This window comes from Mus caroli, unplaced genomic scaffold (assembly GCF_978045245.1).
Source record: "Mus caroli unplaced genomic scaffold, Mus_caroli_1 scaffold_19, whole genome shotgun sequence".
Classification (NCBI taxonomy): domain Eukaryota; kingdom Metazoa; phylum Chordata; class Mammalia; order Rodentia; family Muridae; genus Mus; species Mus caroli.
This window is the reverse complement of record NW_028227274.1, coordinates 31,428,382-31,445,615: the sequence shown is the minus strand read 5'-3', so window position 1 is coordinate 31,445,615 and position 17,234 is coordinate 31,428,382. Positions and strand designations below refer to the sequence as shown.

Below are 17,234 nucleotides of genomic sequence, written 5' to 3'. Positions count from 1 at the left end.
TTTGTAGTTATGTGAGGTCCTCTTAAAAAACAAACCTTTGAGCCGGGCGTGGTGGCGCACGCCTTTAATCCCAGCACTCAGGAGGCAGAGGCAGGCGGATTTCTGAAGTTCGAGGCCAGCCTGGTCTACAAAGTGAGTGCCAGGACAGCCAGGGCTACACAGAAAAACCCTGTCTCGAAAAACCAAAAAAAAAAAACAAAAACAAAAACAAAAACAAAAACCAAAAAACTAACCTTTGCTAGTTTTCCATGTCAGTACACTGTATATCTATTTAATCTTTTCCAGGTATTCTACTGTATGTGTATACCATGATCAACTTAATATTTCTCTATTATTGGAAATTTACATTGCTCAAAAATTTAATATTATAAACTCGGTATAGTAAATATCCTTCCACATGTGTCCGTGGTTATGCTTTGATTTAAACTCCTAGATGTTGAATACCCCAACGAAAGTGCATGCATATTTAAAATATTATATTTATGACAAGTTGCATTTCAAAAACTTAAGTCACTTTCTAGTTCTTCCAACAATGTGCCAAATGCCATTTTACTGTACTTGTTTATATGCAGCGTGTGTGTGTGTGTGTGTGTGTGTGTGTGTATGTGACCTGTATGTGGAGTCAGAGGCTGATGTGGTGTGTCTTCCTCAATCGCTTCCCATCTTATCTTTTGACACAGTCACCTCACTGAACCCTGTGAGCTCCAAGGATCTGTCTATTTCTCCCCCCTCTGTGATAAGGTTACAGATTTATGATTCATTCTTTCTATTATGCTGCTGTAGACCTGAACTCCAGTAATGTGCAGCAGGGCATTTTGCTGAGTGAGCTGTCTCCTTAGCCTCTCTCCTCATTTTAACCCACTTGGCCAATCTTTGGAATCCCTCTCAACTAAACAGGCAAAAGATAAAAATCTGTTGTTTAGAAAACTGAATACAGGGCTGCAGAGATGACTGAGTGGTTAAGAGCCCTGACTGCTGTTCCAGAGGTCCTGAGTTCAATTCCCAGCAACCACATGGTGGCTCACAACCATCTGTAATGGGATCCAATGCCCTGCCCTCTTCTGATGTGACTGAAGACAGCTACAGTGTACTCACATAAATAAAATAAATAAATCTTTAAAAAAAAAGAAAGAAAGAAAAGAAAAAAGAAATCTGAAAGCAAACAACCACCCAAGATCCTAAAGGATAGCCCGTGTTTGAAAGGAGGAGAGACAGGAGGATGCTTCTAAGTCAAACTTCTAAACCATGTATGCTAAGTACAAACCATCTCAATGCATTCAGCAACAAAGACTGTTTAAAAATTGCATAATAGCTCCCAGTAATTCCAAAGAGCCTTTATTTGGAGTGCCCAAGGAGGAAGAGACCGCTTTCATGGCAGGGTAGTCTTGGGAAGTGAGCTTCCTTGCAACGTGGGCTACAGCCTTGAGGCATATCAGTAAAAGGCATCTTGGACTTCGGGTTATAGAAGGAAGGATAACTGGTTAATGACATAGTCACGAAATGAGTCAGAAGATGGGATGGCCTTCAAAGGTGTATGTGTCTGGGCACATTTTATATTAGGAAGAAAAAAGAGTCTGTTGATCAAGTAGCCAAGGCAAGACTGTTAGCAAACCCAAGGATATTTCCTCTCTTCACAAGCTATTCTTTCTGTTGGCATTGACCGGACAGGATCTTCAATAACTTTCCTTGACAAGCACTGACTTGATGGATGTAACCTAGAGACTACCAGTGAATTATATGTAGGTAATCAGGAACAACTTCTACTAATTTTCTTTTTTTTTTTTGGGGAGGGGGAAGATAACCTCTAGTGGTTTACAAAGTGTACTTCTACTCTACGGTAGACCTAAGCTCTAGACTTACTTAACTCTGGGGTCAGGTCAGGAATCCATGTGTTACAAGGTCTTTAGGGGGATTCTTCCATCTTACCCACCCATGTTGAATAAGGAAATTATTTATGTGTTTATCATTAATGTTTTCAAAAGTTTTCTTTTTTTCCTTTTTCAAATTATTAAGTTTCAGAAGTTTGGAGAATGTAAATTTACAAAAATGTAAGAGATGACTTGGATTGTTTAAACACATCTCTGGAATGAGAATACAGTTCTTTAAAAAGGATGCTGGGGTCTGGAGAGGTGGCTCAGCCATTAAGAAACCTTCCTGCTTCTGTAGAGGACAGGAGCTAGTTCGCAGCACCCACACAGGGCTGCTCACAATGTCTGGAAACTCTAGCTTCAGGCGATTCAATACTCTTTTCTTCTGGCCTACACCCTCCACATACATCCCCAAACACCTAGCAAGTAATTCTGTGTCTGTCATTTTGAAGTGCATGCTTCAGCCAGGGCTGAGGATATCTTTGTAAAGTGAAACACCCTCTTTGAGGATGAGGGGTCTTGAACTGTTCACAGATGGTCCACAGATTCCTACAGAATTGCATTTACTCTGGCTTCGGATGTTATTTGACTCATATGCATCAGGCTTATTGCTACAAAATGTGATTTCAACCAAAGAAAATATTTTATTAAAAATGTTTCTGAAATGAGATCAAGGTTTTGGTTCGAAAGCTTAAATAGGATGTACTAGGCTGTATGCACAGTGAAAAACTACTTCTTCTGATAAAAAATTACCATCATAGCTTGTTAATGTTTTCAAGTTTTAAGAAACGGCCAACTAGGCTGGGTGTGGTGGCGCACGCCTTTAATCCCAGCACTTGGGAGGAAGAGGCAGGTGGATTTATGAGTTGGAGGCCAGCCTGGTCTACAGAGTGAGTTCCAGGACAGCCAGGGCTACACAGAGAAACCCTGTCTCGAAACCCCCCCCCCCCAAAAAAAGAAACGGCCAACTGTTATCCAATATGATTATATCTTCTTTTGTGCACAGTAGTAGTGAGATTACAAAGCTCTCTGCCTTCTTCACTAAGACTCCGAAGGGCAGCTCTGTGTGAGTGTGGTGTCCTATGGGGATTTTAATTTGCATTTTTCAATGGCATTTTTAATGGGCATGAACTTCCTTCTGTGCACTTTTTGCTTCTTGCACATTTTCTTGCTCATCCAGTCAGTCAATATTTTATTAAAAAAGAAATGCACACATTGGCTCATAAAAATGTATATTCTCACTCTGGGCTAAAGTGTGTTTTAAAATTTTTGTGTGTGTAAAGTACTGACCTAATGACTGTATTTAGAGGTTGGATCTACAAGGAAACATTTAAGGTTAAATGAGTTTGTAAGAGTGATACCCTGACACTGAAGGATTTGTGTTCTTATAATAAATCCCAAAATGCTTGCTTCCATATAAAGAGAGTGCACAGCAAGGTGGAGGATGCCTTCAAGTCAAGACGCTCCTTGTTAGAATTGGACCTTGCTGGCATAATGAACTTGGACTTCCAGTTTCCAGAAAAAGGTCTGTTGTGTAAGCTACTTAATCTATGTTTCATTATGGCAGTCTGGGCTGACAAAGATGGTGTGCTTAGTCATTTATTTATTTGTAATGCTCAAAATTGGAAAACATCCAAATGAATAAAAAATATATACACACACGGTGTGTATGTGTGTAAAATGGAATGCTACGGAGCAATAAAATTGAATGAACTATTTATACAGCACAGATAAATCTCAAGATAATTGTACTGAGTGAAACAAAGCAAACATGTGTGGGTGTACACACACACACACACACACACACAGAGAGAGAGAGAGAGAGAGAGAGAGAGAGAGAGAGAGAGAGAGAGAGAGAGATTGAGATTTGACACTGTGAATCCGTTATATAAATTTAAGAAAGTGTAGATAATCTATAGTGACAGCATGTCTGTGGTTTCCTGGGTGGGGAGGCATAGGGAGGTATGTGAGGGTGGGAATCTGCGCATCCTGGGAGTAAACTAGAGATGATGCATATATCATATATTTATCAGTTTGATTGTGGTGACAATTGTATGGGTGTATATATGTCAAAATATAAGTTGCATACTTTAAATATATGTAGCAATGATGTGTCAGTCATATTTAGTAATGCTGCTAAAAATGTGTGGAATTTTCTTATCTATAGGAAGCTTCAGTTTTGTATTAAGCAGGTTTTTTTTTTTTAATGCTCTTATCTCTAATCTCTGATAAAGAGATGGAAAAGAAAACGCCTCGCTTAGTAAGGCTGCTGCATGTATGGAATGCCACTGCTTTGTAACAGAATTACCATCAATTGTGCTTGTCACTAGGAGAGCAACAGATAAAAACCAAACCAAAGAGCCTTAGAACAGGTAGATGGCCAAGAACTCACAACTGAAAGACAAAAGGTTACACTCAGGGTTTTCTCTTTCTCTTTTTCTTTTTCTTGGCTTTTTACAGGCTTAGATAGTTATGCTACATATTGTGGTAAAGAAAGAAAACCACTAAGGTACAGTTCTTTCGATTTCCTCCTCCCTCTGTCTTCGTCTTCCTCCCCCCGCTCTGTTTTTTTTGAGACAGGTTTTCTCTGTGTAGGCCTGGCAATCCTGGAACTGTCTGGAATTCGCTCTATAGACCCAGTTGGCCTCGAAACCAGAGATCTGCCCGCCTCTGCCTCCGGAGCACTGGGATTAAAGGCGTGCACCAATCTTATTTGGTGATTAAAGACAGGATAGCTGCATCTCAGAAAAGCCTTCACACTGAGATGTTAAAACCCAGAGGTTTAAGTTCGATAAAACGTTTACAGTAGCACTCAAAGTTGATTATGGAATTTGATTAAAATCTCAAAGCCTGCCTCAGTATCAGAAACACTAGAAGATAAACTAGGGTTTTACTGATAATTGGGCACATCGGATAAGTTTACTGGAAGTTGAAAAAGCAAAGCTTCATACAGAAGTACTTCGTGGGAAGTCATTGTGTAGACAACTTTGTCCAATTGATGCAAAACTGCTTCCCCCACCCCCACCCCCACCCCGTGTAGGCGACACCAAGTTTTTACTTAAGAGCTAGCTTCTTAGTTTATTATTATTATTATTTGTTTTTACATTTCAAATGTTATCCTCGTTCCCGGTTTCCCCTCTGCAAATTCCCTATCCCATTCCCTCTTACACTACTTTTATGAGGGTGCTCCCCCACCCACTTATCCACTCCCGCCTCACCGCCCTAGCATTCCTCTACACTGGGGCACTTCTTAGGTTTTAAGCACACACACACACACACACACACACACACACACACACACACGAAAGAAAGAAAATTGAGTTTTGACTATGCAAGCTAACAAGTTGTAGAAGAGCAAATTCACAGTTGATGTCAAGTTCTTTCTCGTTCTAATAGTTGATACAGAACAAAGTTTTGCAAGGGACCCCTCCCCGCCACGCCCCACTCCGCAGTGCATCCTCCCTTTTGCGGTCTGTGACTGCGACAGTCCTAATTCGCTGCTGCTTCCCAGCTAGAGCTCAGACTGCACCTGCTCCCAGGGCCAGCGGGGGTCCTGGTCTTCCACACTCCGCTTGAATTGCTTGTGCACGGACACGACGACCCGCCAGGGGTCACTGTAGCCTCAGAGCTATTGTGCCCACCAGTGCCTGGTCCCGGCTGGCCGCTCGGAGGGCGTGCGACTGGGACCGCAGAACGCAAGGGTCGAAGCAGAACTGCGCCTTGCCTGCCCAGAGCAAACCTTCCGGTCTCCCTGGGAAACGAACGCGGTGACCTCGCGACAGCAGCGCGGCTCCGGCAGCGCAGGCGTTCTCTCCGGGACCTGTAAGCACCTAGCCAGACTGACCACCTCCGCTCCGCCCTCCATTGAGACCCCGCCCTGAAGGGGGGCGCTCGGGTCACCGTCCCGGGGCTCCTACTTCAGTTTCGAGGCCTTTTGCCGACGCCCCGGGCCGGGGCCGGCTGTACCTGGGCTGCTCCCGCCCAGGTCTCCGCCCCGCGCGCCACCAAGAACTTTCCCTGGAGCCACAGAGGCCTGGCACCCTGGGTCCTGCCGCGCCCGGCCGCAGGTCCGCAGACGCCCGGCTTTTCCAGGATCTTTGGGAAAGGAAGCTTGAACTTGGCCATCTCCGCAGGATGAGTTCGGGGACCCTCGGACGGAAGCCGCGGCCCGCGACAAGCTGACCTCCCCCAGTTGGTTTCGGTGAGGAGCTCTGGTCGGTCCCCGGGCTATGAGAGTGGCGGAGGGAGTGGCGACCTTCGCTGCTCGCCCTGCGTCCCAGGCTGGGGGTCGCGGTCACAAAAGAGAAGCAGAGCGCTCTGCGCTCTGCCTTCCTTGTAAGGGGCTGCGGGGCGGGGTCGGCGCTGGAAGTGCGCGCCGGGCGGGGACTCGGGAGCTGCGGCAGGAGGTTTGTTCTAGTGTAAGCGTTGGGCTGGTGCTGTGGAGCACCGAGGGGGCGTCAGAGCCCAGGGAGGTCTGGAGGACTCGTCCCGCCCTTTTCGTGTCTCCGGCCGGCTGACCTTAGCCAGGCGACTCTTGTTGTCCCCAGGTCGCCACCCCCTGTCTTCAGAAGAGGAGCCGCAGCCCCAGGATGCGCGGGGACGCGCCGCCCCCGGTTCCCAGTTCCGCGGACGCTTCCCGGGCGACTCCGGGCTCCTGACGCTCCGGGGCGTGCTCACCCTCCCGCCTCCGCCCTCCGAGCTTCTCGGGGTGCCCTCGGCTCGACCGCAGAACCCCAGACCTTACCCCCAACCTGGGGGCCCCACCCAGGCCCTCGCCTCTCGCCCTCTACACGGCGCGCACAATAAATTAATGCTTCGCGCTTGAGGGGAGGCGGCGGCGGGCGCCGCGGTCGCAGCTCTCGCCTGGCTGGAGACTCTTTCAGCCGACATGGGCTGTTTCTGCGCCGTTCCGGAAGAATTTTACTGCGAAGTTTTGCTCCTGGACGAGTCCAAGCTCACCCTCACCACCCAGCAGCAGGGCATCAAGGTAAGCACAGTCAGGGGCGCGGTGCGGGGGACGCGACGTGGGGGTCCGCGGCTTTGTCTCAGGCTGTCACCGGTCCAGCTCGGCCACCGGTGGAAAGGCAAGGCAGCAGTCCCGGCTTCAAACAGAGGATCTGTCGGACTGCGCTAACTTGGAGTTGCTTAGAAAAGAAACTTTGGTGTCTCGAAGGGTCCTTGACGCCCCAACTTCCAGCAGCAGTTCGAGATCCAGAGACGGGGGCAGACTCTGCCCACCCCAGCCCCCGACCCCCGGCTTCCTCGGAAGCTCTTAGGTCCCTCGCAGCTCCCAGACAGGCGTAGAATTGAATGGACAGGCTGCACCCCACTCGGGTGCTGAAGGCGTGTTTCTTGGCTTTGTGGAAGCCTTCCTCCCCCAACCCCGTTTTCCCTGATAGTGTTCTGGGGGGGGGAGCGGGGGGAAGCAAACCAATTCACTCCCTCGCTGAAACATTAATCAGGTCGTTGTGATTGCGCTCCTCCGATTTGTAGTTGGCTAATGCTACGTTTGCCCTGAAAACAGTTTTCCTTTCCGCAAGAGAAGGTTTTATCTCCATATTTAAGTAAGCATCTCACAGTGCAAATCCGTAATCGGTGTGTTCCTGTTTGTAGTCATTAAAGATGTATTGATGTTTCTAACCTAGAGAACCCATAGAAAGCCTGCGAGCTTGCACCGACCCACTTCCTTAATTTTAATGAGTTCATCTTTTTGTACCTGACAACCTGAGGATGCACCTGCGCGTTGGTTTCGCTTTTTCCAGCAATGTAACTGCCGAGGAGATTGTGTGTGTGTGTGTGTGTGTTGTGGTGTGGTGTGGTGTGTGTGTGTGTGTGTGTGTGTTTTGTTTGCCTTTTCCCCTCAGTATTAAATTACTGAGGCATTTTAGTTAAGGCAGCCTTGGAGTCTGCACGTGCTCCCGCTCCCGCCCCCCCCAACCCCCCCACCCCCACCCCCAGCTGTGGGGCTGGGGATTGAGTTAGAGTTACCGTTGTCCTCCCCTTCCCTCTACTTGTCTTTCAGAAGTTAACCACAGGAGGTCAGTTCTGGGCATTTCTTCGGGAGAGTCTGCTTTGATTACCTTTATGCCCATCAGAACTATTCCTGGCTAGAAGCCTTTTCTTGGATGTTGCCAGTTTGGACATACAGAATTAGGATTTCATGGGTGTAATCCTCTTGCAGAAGAAAGGCAAATGTGACCAATTAAAGCTAAAACACTTAACCCCTTGCTTGGGAAAGTTGTTTTGAATATTGTTCCTCAGGAATTATAATAAGCAGAATTCAATCGAATTCTCATCTTCAGATTTTTCCCAAGAGCAATAAACCACTATTTGTAGGGACAGTGTTCATTTTATATTTTTAACTTTTCTTTGTGTTGTCAGACACCCCCCCCCCCAACACTTTTAAGAAAGCAGGGGAAAACCAAACCCTTACTATAGGCTACAATGGAACATTTCATGGTGTGCCATGTGAACAACATAGGCAGAAATCAAACCAAACCAACAACAGAATGGACGGTTCTTGGTAACACTGCAGAGTTCCTGGAGCGGGCGTGGAAACAATCAGAGAAGGTTAAGTTATGATCGCATGCTAAGCCGACAAAGAGATCTTTCCGAAGTGCAAAGGATGACTGCATCTGGAATCTAGAGTCATCTGCTGCAAGAGCTTCCGGTTTAATCATGAGAGCCATGCCTCCGTCAGCTGTGTAGTGTAGATCATGCTGTCAGGAGAGCAGCCAAGACTTGGGATCAGATGCGATAAATTTGTTAAAGAAACATGAATCAGAAGTCCTCATCCATGCTTAGTTTTAATAACTTGTTTTACAAATGGGTTGAAAATTGATGAGTGATTCAAAGGCAGGACGACTTCAGAATACAGTTATTTTGGCGGAGTGCCGTGCAGATAAACAGTATTTAAAGCGGGCTCTGGTTGGAAGTAATCATTTTCACCGCAAGCCTGGCCTCTTTTGGTGTCACAGAAGCATGCCATGCGGATTTTGATGTCTGTGTGTGTAACACAGATGTTGTCTGCTGGAGTTAACCACATTATTTGCAGCTACTATACCTCCTCAAAAACGTGTGCGTTAGGACACATCTACCTGTGGTCTTTACTAAACTAAGCACGTTTATATTTACCAATGGTATGATCATCTCCCATGTAAATGATACTTGCACATTGATTGAACATGTGTGCTATTCACAATTGACTTAAAGGAACATTGTTACCCTTCCTATGTTATGGCATGTAGATGCAATTACTATATATGTATGTATATTTGAATGCTGTTTATTTATGTGTATTGGTGTTTTCCCTTTGTGCATATCTAAGAGGGTGTTGGATCCCCTGGAACTGGAGATGGTTGTGAGCTGCCATGTTGGTGCTGAGACTTGAACTCAAGTCCTTTGAAAGAGTAACCAGTGCTCTTAACTCTTGAGCCATCTCTTTGGTCCCAATTAATGTATATTAATTAGGTAAATTTAGCTTCTACTTTAGTTCACAAGTGAACAATTAACTGTAAAATCAGTAATCAATAGCTGCTATTACAGAGATCTCTGCAGTAATTTACTTGGTGATTGGCTATTGCTAAGTACAGTCAAGGTTAATGGAAGGTCCAAGTGTTTTTAAGGGAGAAGAGGCCTGTACACCTCTATTTGAAAGCAGAGAAGAAATGCCTACGTATTCTGGTTTTGGAAATACAGAAATTGGAAGAAAAGGATTCAGGGTTTTGTGAGGAGTCAGGAAGAGAAAAAGCTTAGGCCAGATTTCTTCCAGCAGCATGAGATTTAAAGTTTGGAAAATTGACAAAAATTTAACTCTAGTTGAAGGCATTACACTAGGCAATGCATCTCTTGTAAGTACTGGGAGGAAAGTAAAAAAGACGGCGAAGAGGAGCTGAGAAACCAAAAACGTCACAATTGTGGGCAAAAATAGATTCCCAGCTTTACATTGTACTCTTACGCACACAGCTTACAATACTTTGAACACATGCTCAGTACTTCCAGAACTTTGTTTATATTTTGTTTGAAAATCTCAGGTTGTAACTTTATGTACTTGATCTAATTCTTTTTTTTTTTTTTTGGTTTTGTTTTTTCGAGACAGGGTTTCCCTGTATAGCTCTGGCTGTCCTGGAACTCACTTTGTAGACCAGGCTGGCCTCGAACTCAGAAATCTGCCTGCCTCTGCCTCCTGAGTGCTGGGATTAAAGGCGTGCGCTACCATGCCCGGCGATGTAATCCTTTTTTTCTTCTTGTAATTTTATACTAGCCACAGTATTCTCAGAAATTAAGTAGAAATAAAAATGAAGTTAAACAACACCAGTTAGCTCAGAGGAAACTCTGAAATTAAAACAGAAAAAAAATCCATTAAAATTATTTTTTAAAAAGTCCTGCTATTATTCACAGATGCTCACAATCCGATAATAACAATAAATAAAATATTTTCAAAAGGATTTTTGGAGATTTTGTGATGCCCTTTTTTTCCCTATTCTCAAGTGAAGACCATCGTGGGATCCGAGGCCCTCTTCTGCCCTCTGAGTGTACCAGGCACACACACATTTAATATTATGTTACACTATTATATACATGTAGCCAACCACACACATGAAAATAAAAACATTAAAAACACAAATAAGGACCACTAATTTTAGGTTTAAAGCATTCACATATTTTGTGGGCTTTCGTTGTTTTTGTTTTGTTATTTATTTATTTGTTTGTTTGTTTGTTTTGAGCAGGTTCTCACATTGTATCCCAGACTAATCTTGAGCTCATGACAGTCCTCCTGCCTCTCTCGTCTAAGTGGTGAGGTTGTAGACCGGCAGAAGACACCACATGTAGGCCATGTTTTATTTTAACAGGAGGAAGTTTTACTGATCCTATGTGGCTAACTTCAAAATCTTCTTGTAAACATCTGAGCACAATGGGCTGGAGAGATGGCTCAGAGGTTAAGAGCCCTGACTGCTGTTCTAGAGGACCTGAGTTCAATTCCCAGCAACCATATGGTGACTTACAACTGTCTGTAATGGGGTCTGATACCCTCTCCTGGTGTCTGAAGATAGCTACAGTGTACTCACATATATAAAATAAATACATCTTTAAAAAATTAAAATTAAAAAAAAAATCTGTGCATTAAAAGAGAAATACCTTTGGTGACGGAGAGATGTCTCAGTGGTTAAGAGCACTTACTGCTCTTCAGAGAACGACAGTTCAGTTCCCAGAACCCACGTGGCACTTTGCAACCATCTGCAACCCCGGTTCTGGGGGACACCTTTTCTGACTACCACAGACTCCACCCATGCACACTCAGCTGCGTACATGTCCACATAGAATAAATAGTAAAAGAGAAACGTCTTTACATTTCTGTCATGATAATGCATTATGAGTTAGAAGACTATCTGTAGCTATCCAATGTAGACATGTGAGAGAAGCTTGGTAAAACATTATTTTGTGTGCATCAATTGAAAGATAGTTTTTGGATTTGTTTAAGTACCAAATTACGAATGGAAAAGTTAGTTATAAAGTAAATTTCCTTAACTTAGGTGGAGGTTTTTCATTGAAACCAAACTAAACCAAACCAAACCAAACTAAACCAAACCAAACCAAACCAAACCAAACCAAACCAAACCAAACTCCTGTGTTCTGGTTGAAAGCGTTTCCAAACAAGGATGATAACTGCACATCTCATATGTTCAAAAAAAGGATCATTTACTTAGAAAATAATTTTCTGCTTAAAATTTAATTAGGAAGATAAAAGACAGTACGTTTTTCTGTATCCGTTCTGGTGTTTCTTAGAGATTTGCATTCTTCCTTTAGAGGTAACCTCACTGGACAGGCAGGAAGTCGGTTTCATTCAGTCCCTTGCTGGACTCCAGTCTGTGATTGAAAGACCCTGGTTTGTATAAGCTGAAAGCTATTGGATGCGTGTTCAGCCCACACGCAGCTTTTAGCTGTTTGTTCTATACTGCTATCTCTTTAGATTATTCAAGGAAAAATTTCCCCTATGGTTGGCCTCAGCTTTTGAGTAATGTTTGTTCTGGGAAACTTTGGTTAGGCCCTTTGTGGTTCCCTGAGCAGGGAGAGGTAGCGCACACCCCTTTTGTTCTTCTTGAAAGCAAAACTTGAATGTGGTTCAAACTATTTTTCTAGATTGTTGTTTGGGTAACAAAAGATTTTCAGAGGAAAAAGTCACAAGGTTTGATTGGTCCTTAGAATCGCTATGCAGATATGAAAAATGTTAATATTTTTACTTTAGCAAGGTTTGGTCCTCGGAATTTACACAGAGTTACTTATTTTTCTTAAAGGTGATGACTAAATTATTGAAACTAACATGGCAGTGAGATAGGTATTCTATTAACTTAAAAAATATCTACTTATTGTATGTGTTTGATTATTGACTGTGTGTATGTCTGGGTATCGGTTCCCAGGGAGGCCAGGACTAAAGTTACAGAGGGTTGTGAGCTGCCATATAAGGGCTGGGAATTGAACCTGGGTCCCCGGGAAGAGCAGCCAGTGCACTTAAGCCCCTCATTAACTTTAAAAACAAAAATAGTTTTAAGATGCAACATACCCAAAACTTAGGATACCCAAGATATAAGATACAATTTGCTAAACGCATGAAACTCAAGAAGAATGAAGACCAAAGTGTGGACACTGTGCACCTTCTTAGAATTGGGAACAAAACACCCAGGGAAGGAGTTACAGAGACAAAGTTCGTAGCTGTGATGAAAGGATGGACCATTTAGAGACTGCCGTATCCAGGGATCCATCCCATAAGCAGCTTCTAAACGCTGACACCATTGCATACACTAGCAAGATTTTGCTGAAAGGACCCAAATATAGCTGTCTCTTGTGAGACGATGCCGGGGCCTAGCAAACACAGGAGTGGATGTTCACAGTCAGCTATTGGATGTATCACAGGGCTCCCAATGGAGAAGCTAGAGAAAGTACCCAAGGAGCTAAAGGGATCTGCAACCCTATTGTTGGAACAACATGATGTACTAACCAGAACCCCGGAGCTCTTGTCTCTAGCTGCATATGTATCGAAAGATGGCCTAGTCGGCCATCAATGGAAAGAGAGGCCCATTGGACTTGCAAACTTTATATGCCCCAATATAGGGGAATGCCAGGGCCAAAAGAATGGGAATGGGTGGGTAGGGAAGTGGGGGGCGCTATGGGGGACTTTTGGGATAGCGTTGGAAATGTAATTGAGGAAAATATGTAATAAAAAAAAAGATGCAACATATACTCTATCCAGTTTTAGGGTACAGTTCATCCATTCACCGTTAGGTACTGTAACCTCCTCCCCATCCCGAGGGTCCTGTGTGCGTCCTGGGAATCAGTTTTGAATCTTTAATCAGAAACCTCCTAGGGAGCCTGACAAAAGTAGTTCTAGGTGATGTTTTTAAAGTCTATGTGTCTCATGAAGACTTCTATGTACATATGAGTACCGATATGTTTTGATATTTAGCATGTAACTCACAAAATCCAGGGACCTCATAAACAAACATGTTGCAGGAAGTTACATATAAGTGACATTTCTGTTAATGTAAACTGGAGGTAGAGCATTAGAAAGAGACTTGTCATCCCAGAACCTCAACTTTACCCTCTATAAAATGGCCACCTTATGCGGCCGTTGTGCCTCAAATGTGGCAAGTGCTCAAACTGTTAGCTTTGCTCCTGTCTTTCCTGACCTCCCTCTCTGTGGCCCATCCATCTCTGGAGAGGGGTCCACTGAATCCAGCCTTTAAGACGTGAGTCAGTCGTCTCATTTGCTAAGAACTTCTCAGCGGAACCTGACGAGGCAAGGTTTAGCAGCGCCCATCCATACCGCACACACTTCTGTCTCAGTGCCCCACACACTGCAAGCATTATTTCTGGACTTGTTCATCTCTTCCTGTAGCTTGCGAGCCTGTGCCTGTGATTCCGGCAGCCAGAGCTGCATGCTTCGTGTAATAGATGCTTATTAACTATAATTTGAATGGGAGGAAGAATGGAATGCCCCAGTTGGAATGAGCTAGATTGAAAATCTTTACTATAGATAATGACATTCCTTTGCCACTTTTTTTTTTTTACTAGAAAAGATGGCAGAATAAAGTGAGTTCCTCTGTGAAAAAATCTGTTGCCAAGATACTGTAATTTTTATATTGATAATGGGCAGAGAACGGGAGGATTCGGTGGATCGAGTGCGTGTGGCACACTGAGGAGCTGATTGGCAGCTGTTGCAGAAAACATGAGTCACACTAATTTTTTCTTTTTCTTTTTCTTTTTTTTTTCTTGTAGAAGGGGTGGGGAGAGGAAACGAGAGACCAGGGACTTCGTGTAGTCTGGGCTGGTTTCAAAGTGCCTGTACCTGAGAATTCCTTTGAATTTCTGATTCTCCCATCTTTTACCTCTTCAGGTCGTTAGGTCTTTCCTTTTTCTCTTTTAAATGTAACATTCTCCTTCTAACTTGAGTCTTTTAGAAGAAGCCCAGATTTCATGAATCGCTGAAAGAGTCTCCTGTTGCCTGTATTGAGAACAGTGCTGGGTAGCGTCCCAGTGTGGATTGGGATACTGAGGGAGCTCGCCTTCAATGTTTTAATCTTGCTTGTCTGCTCATTTTACTCTTGAAGCTACATAAACCCGATTTGGCACTACTCTTGGCCTTAATAAATATTGGGTTTGTGTGTGGGGGGTGAACCCCCAAAACAAAAAAACCACAACAGACGCTCCGAGACTGATGGGCAGAGGTTGCCTCTGACATTTGGACCCTGTAAAGCTGACCTGTGTTGCTCCTGGCCACCCTGCCCTGGGTTGCAGTAACTGACATTCAGTTCCACGCTGTACATTTTGTTTGTAATGTCGCATAGTAAGACTAAATAGACACCTGTTATCACATGTCCTAGGCAGAGACAAGGTGTGTTAAGTTCAGGAACCAGTCAGTTTACTTTGTGACTCAGGAACCTTGTAAAGCACAATTTGGAGAGTCTGCTCCATTCTTGAAAGAAAGAAAAAGATGGCCTCCCGGGTCCCTGAGCTGTGTATGCATTTCTTGTTTGTTTTCTTCTTTAAGTGAAACAGCCATCCCTCCTGAATGCCGTCTATTATTAAGACCTTTCTATGTAACTAAACACTCTTGAAGAGTTTCCCCAAGGGCTGAAATGGCTCCTCCAGAGGTGCAGGCTTGAAAGGGCTGGCTGCTCTTCCAATGTGTGAGGTCGGTTTCCTGGCGGAGGAGATTGACTCTCCAAGAGGAAGTCAGAACAAGGAAGATGGGGAGGCTGGGAAAGCTAGGGAGTGCTGGGTGGGAGTGGCCAGGCCCCTCCTAGCCCCCTGGGACAATAGCACAATACCAGAGAGGTCATATGCCAAGGGAGGGGTCAGCCAATTGAAACTGGGAAAGAAAGAAGCCAAATCCTGCTGCGTCACAGAGCACACCTTCTGAACCCTGCTGTCCAGCAGTCCGAGCAGTCGGTGACTCGAGGAACAGTGGTGACTCGATGACTCGGGAGTCCCAGGCTTTGTGTGGAGGGTCCTGTCTGGAGTCCTTTCAGCTGGGTCTGTATAATGGTGCACATCTGTAATCCCAGCAGCCAGGAGGCAGTGGGTAAGAGTATGGCTGCAAGTTAACAAGCCAGCCTAGCCAACATAAGTGAGTTCCAGGATAAGCAGGAGCGAGCTACACAATGAGATTTGTGCCACAAACTAAACCAAACAAAAGTCCAGATTTCCACACAGACGGTGTCCTGCCTGACGGCCAGGTTTGTGAGCTAACCACAGAGATTGGGTGTATCAAGATTCTTTCCCACCTTGCCCTTTATTCAGAAGCAAGTTTGAGAAAGTCTTGGCCCCTTTGCTACATTAAATACCATTTCTCAGAACTGGTTTTCTCCCCGTCCCACTGCTTCAAGTTTAATGTGGGCTCACACTGTGCACACAGTCCTGCCTCCCCTCTGGGGTGCTGTGTAGATTAGGGTGCTATGGGAATGCCTCTCGTCCTTCCTCGTTGTGCTCCCTGTGTCATGTGCTCTCTCTGTCACATACGGACAGCTATTCTTCTTGAGCCAGCCTCAGTTTCCTTTTCTGTACGTTGAGGAATGTGTTAACCGTCTCAGGATGATTGTGAAAAGCTGAGAAGAGGATTTTAGGCTTGTGAGATCAAAGATACTCAATAAGTGGTAGTCAATTATACGTACACTATATTATGCTTGAAGTATATTTGCTTCTCCCTTATAATGTTAGTGCTTCCTTCCCATCTTTACCCATAAGTGACATGGGTTTTTGAGGTGTCTCTAAGAGGTGTGGCTTGTAGCTACACATCTCAGCAGCTGTTGAGAACTGAGAAGGGCCTGGCTTAAGGCAACAGTGATGCGGAATGGGAGAGGAAATATCTGCAAGCTATTTAGGAGGTGGGAATTGCAAGATCTACAAGGATATGGAAATGCAAGGCTCATGGCCCAAGAGGTGGAATGCATTGTTGGTAGCCACCCGTAACCTCAACTCCCCCTCTTTGTTCCTGACCCAGCTGATCTTCAGTGTAGCCATTGGCCCTTGGAGAAAGTTGGTCCCAGCCCTACCCAGTTCAGTAAGGTTGATTGCTCTAAACGTGTACCTGTTGCCCCAGAGCTGAAGGACAGCACAGACTCAGGCGGACTGACAGGCACATCTGCAAGCCTGCTGTTGAAAGTGCTGCTGGGAAAGTGAGAGTCTATCTCCCTGTCTAGCACATTGCCATATATACACACCTCCTCCTCATCACCAGAACCATTTGGCTATTGATTACAGCCCAGAGGGCACAGCGATCCCCCAAGATGGCAAAGAGGAAGAGACAGAATAGGCGACAGTGGTGTCTCTGACCTGCCCCGAGCCTTTTGTTCTCTGTCCCTGGATTCCCTTAGGGTGAGCTAGCACACTTCCTCACTGAAGCAGGAGCTCTGTTATTGGGGACCAATGCATCTTGAGGGGTCAGAGAGTGGAACTGTTACCATGCTGGGTCACAGGAAGAGATGAAGTCTGGGTAGTGGCAGAAGAGAAATGAGGAGATTAGCACCCACTGTCCCGTGAGGTGAGCAATCAGAAATGTAGTGCAGGTAGTGAGGAAGTTGGGATTGAGGTAGGGTGATGTGGGGTCTGCCTTGAAGGGTTAAGGGCTCTGTTTCAGCATCCCAGGTGCAGCTGAGATGGTAGATAGCTGACAGATAGCTGGAATGGAGGCTGTTTCTTCTCAGATCTGCAGGTCTGATAAGCAAGCCATCGATGTCTGCGATGTCCAGTCTCCGCTGCTCTCCTCAGTATTCCCGCCCCTCTGCCCTCCCTTCTTTCTGCTCTTGCCCGGCTACTTCCTCATTCTGGTCTTGCAGTCTAATTGAACCAGACTGTTTCCAGGTTTTTGAA

The 17,234-nt window shown here is 45.0% G+C and overlaps 1 protein-coding gene across 2 annotated transcripts in view; it reads left to right on the top strand.

The window, feature by feature from the left end:
* The first annotated feature begins 5,233 nt into the window (after positions 1-5,233).
* The window catches only part of Epb41l4a (erythrocyte membrane protein band 4.1 like 4A), a 216,376-nt gene continuing 204,375 nt past the window's right edge, over positions 5,234-17,234 (top strand). Inside the window, exons 1-2 of one of the 2 annotated variants that reach the window (XM_085833764.1) lie at positions 5,234-6,069; positions 6,416-6,855. In XM_085833764.1, the coding sequence (XP_085689890.1) occupies positions 6,757-6,855 (99 nt within the window). In that variant the 5' untranslated portion in view covers positions 5,234-6,069; positions 6,416-6,756. The remainder of the gene's footprint in view (positions 6,070-6,415; positions 6,856-17,234) is intronic. The other variant, XM_021150638.3, reaches the window with a different exon arrangement.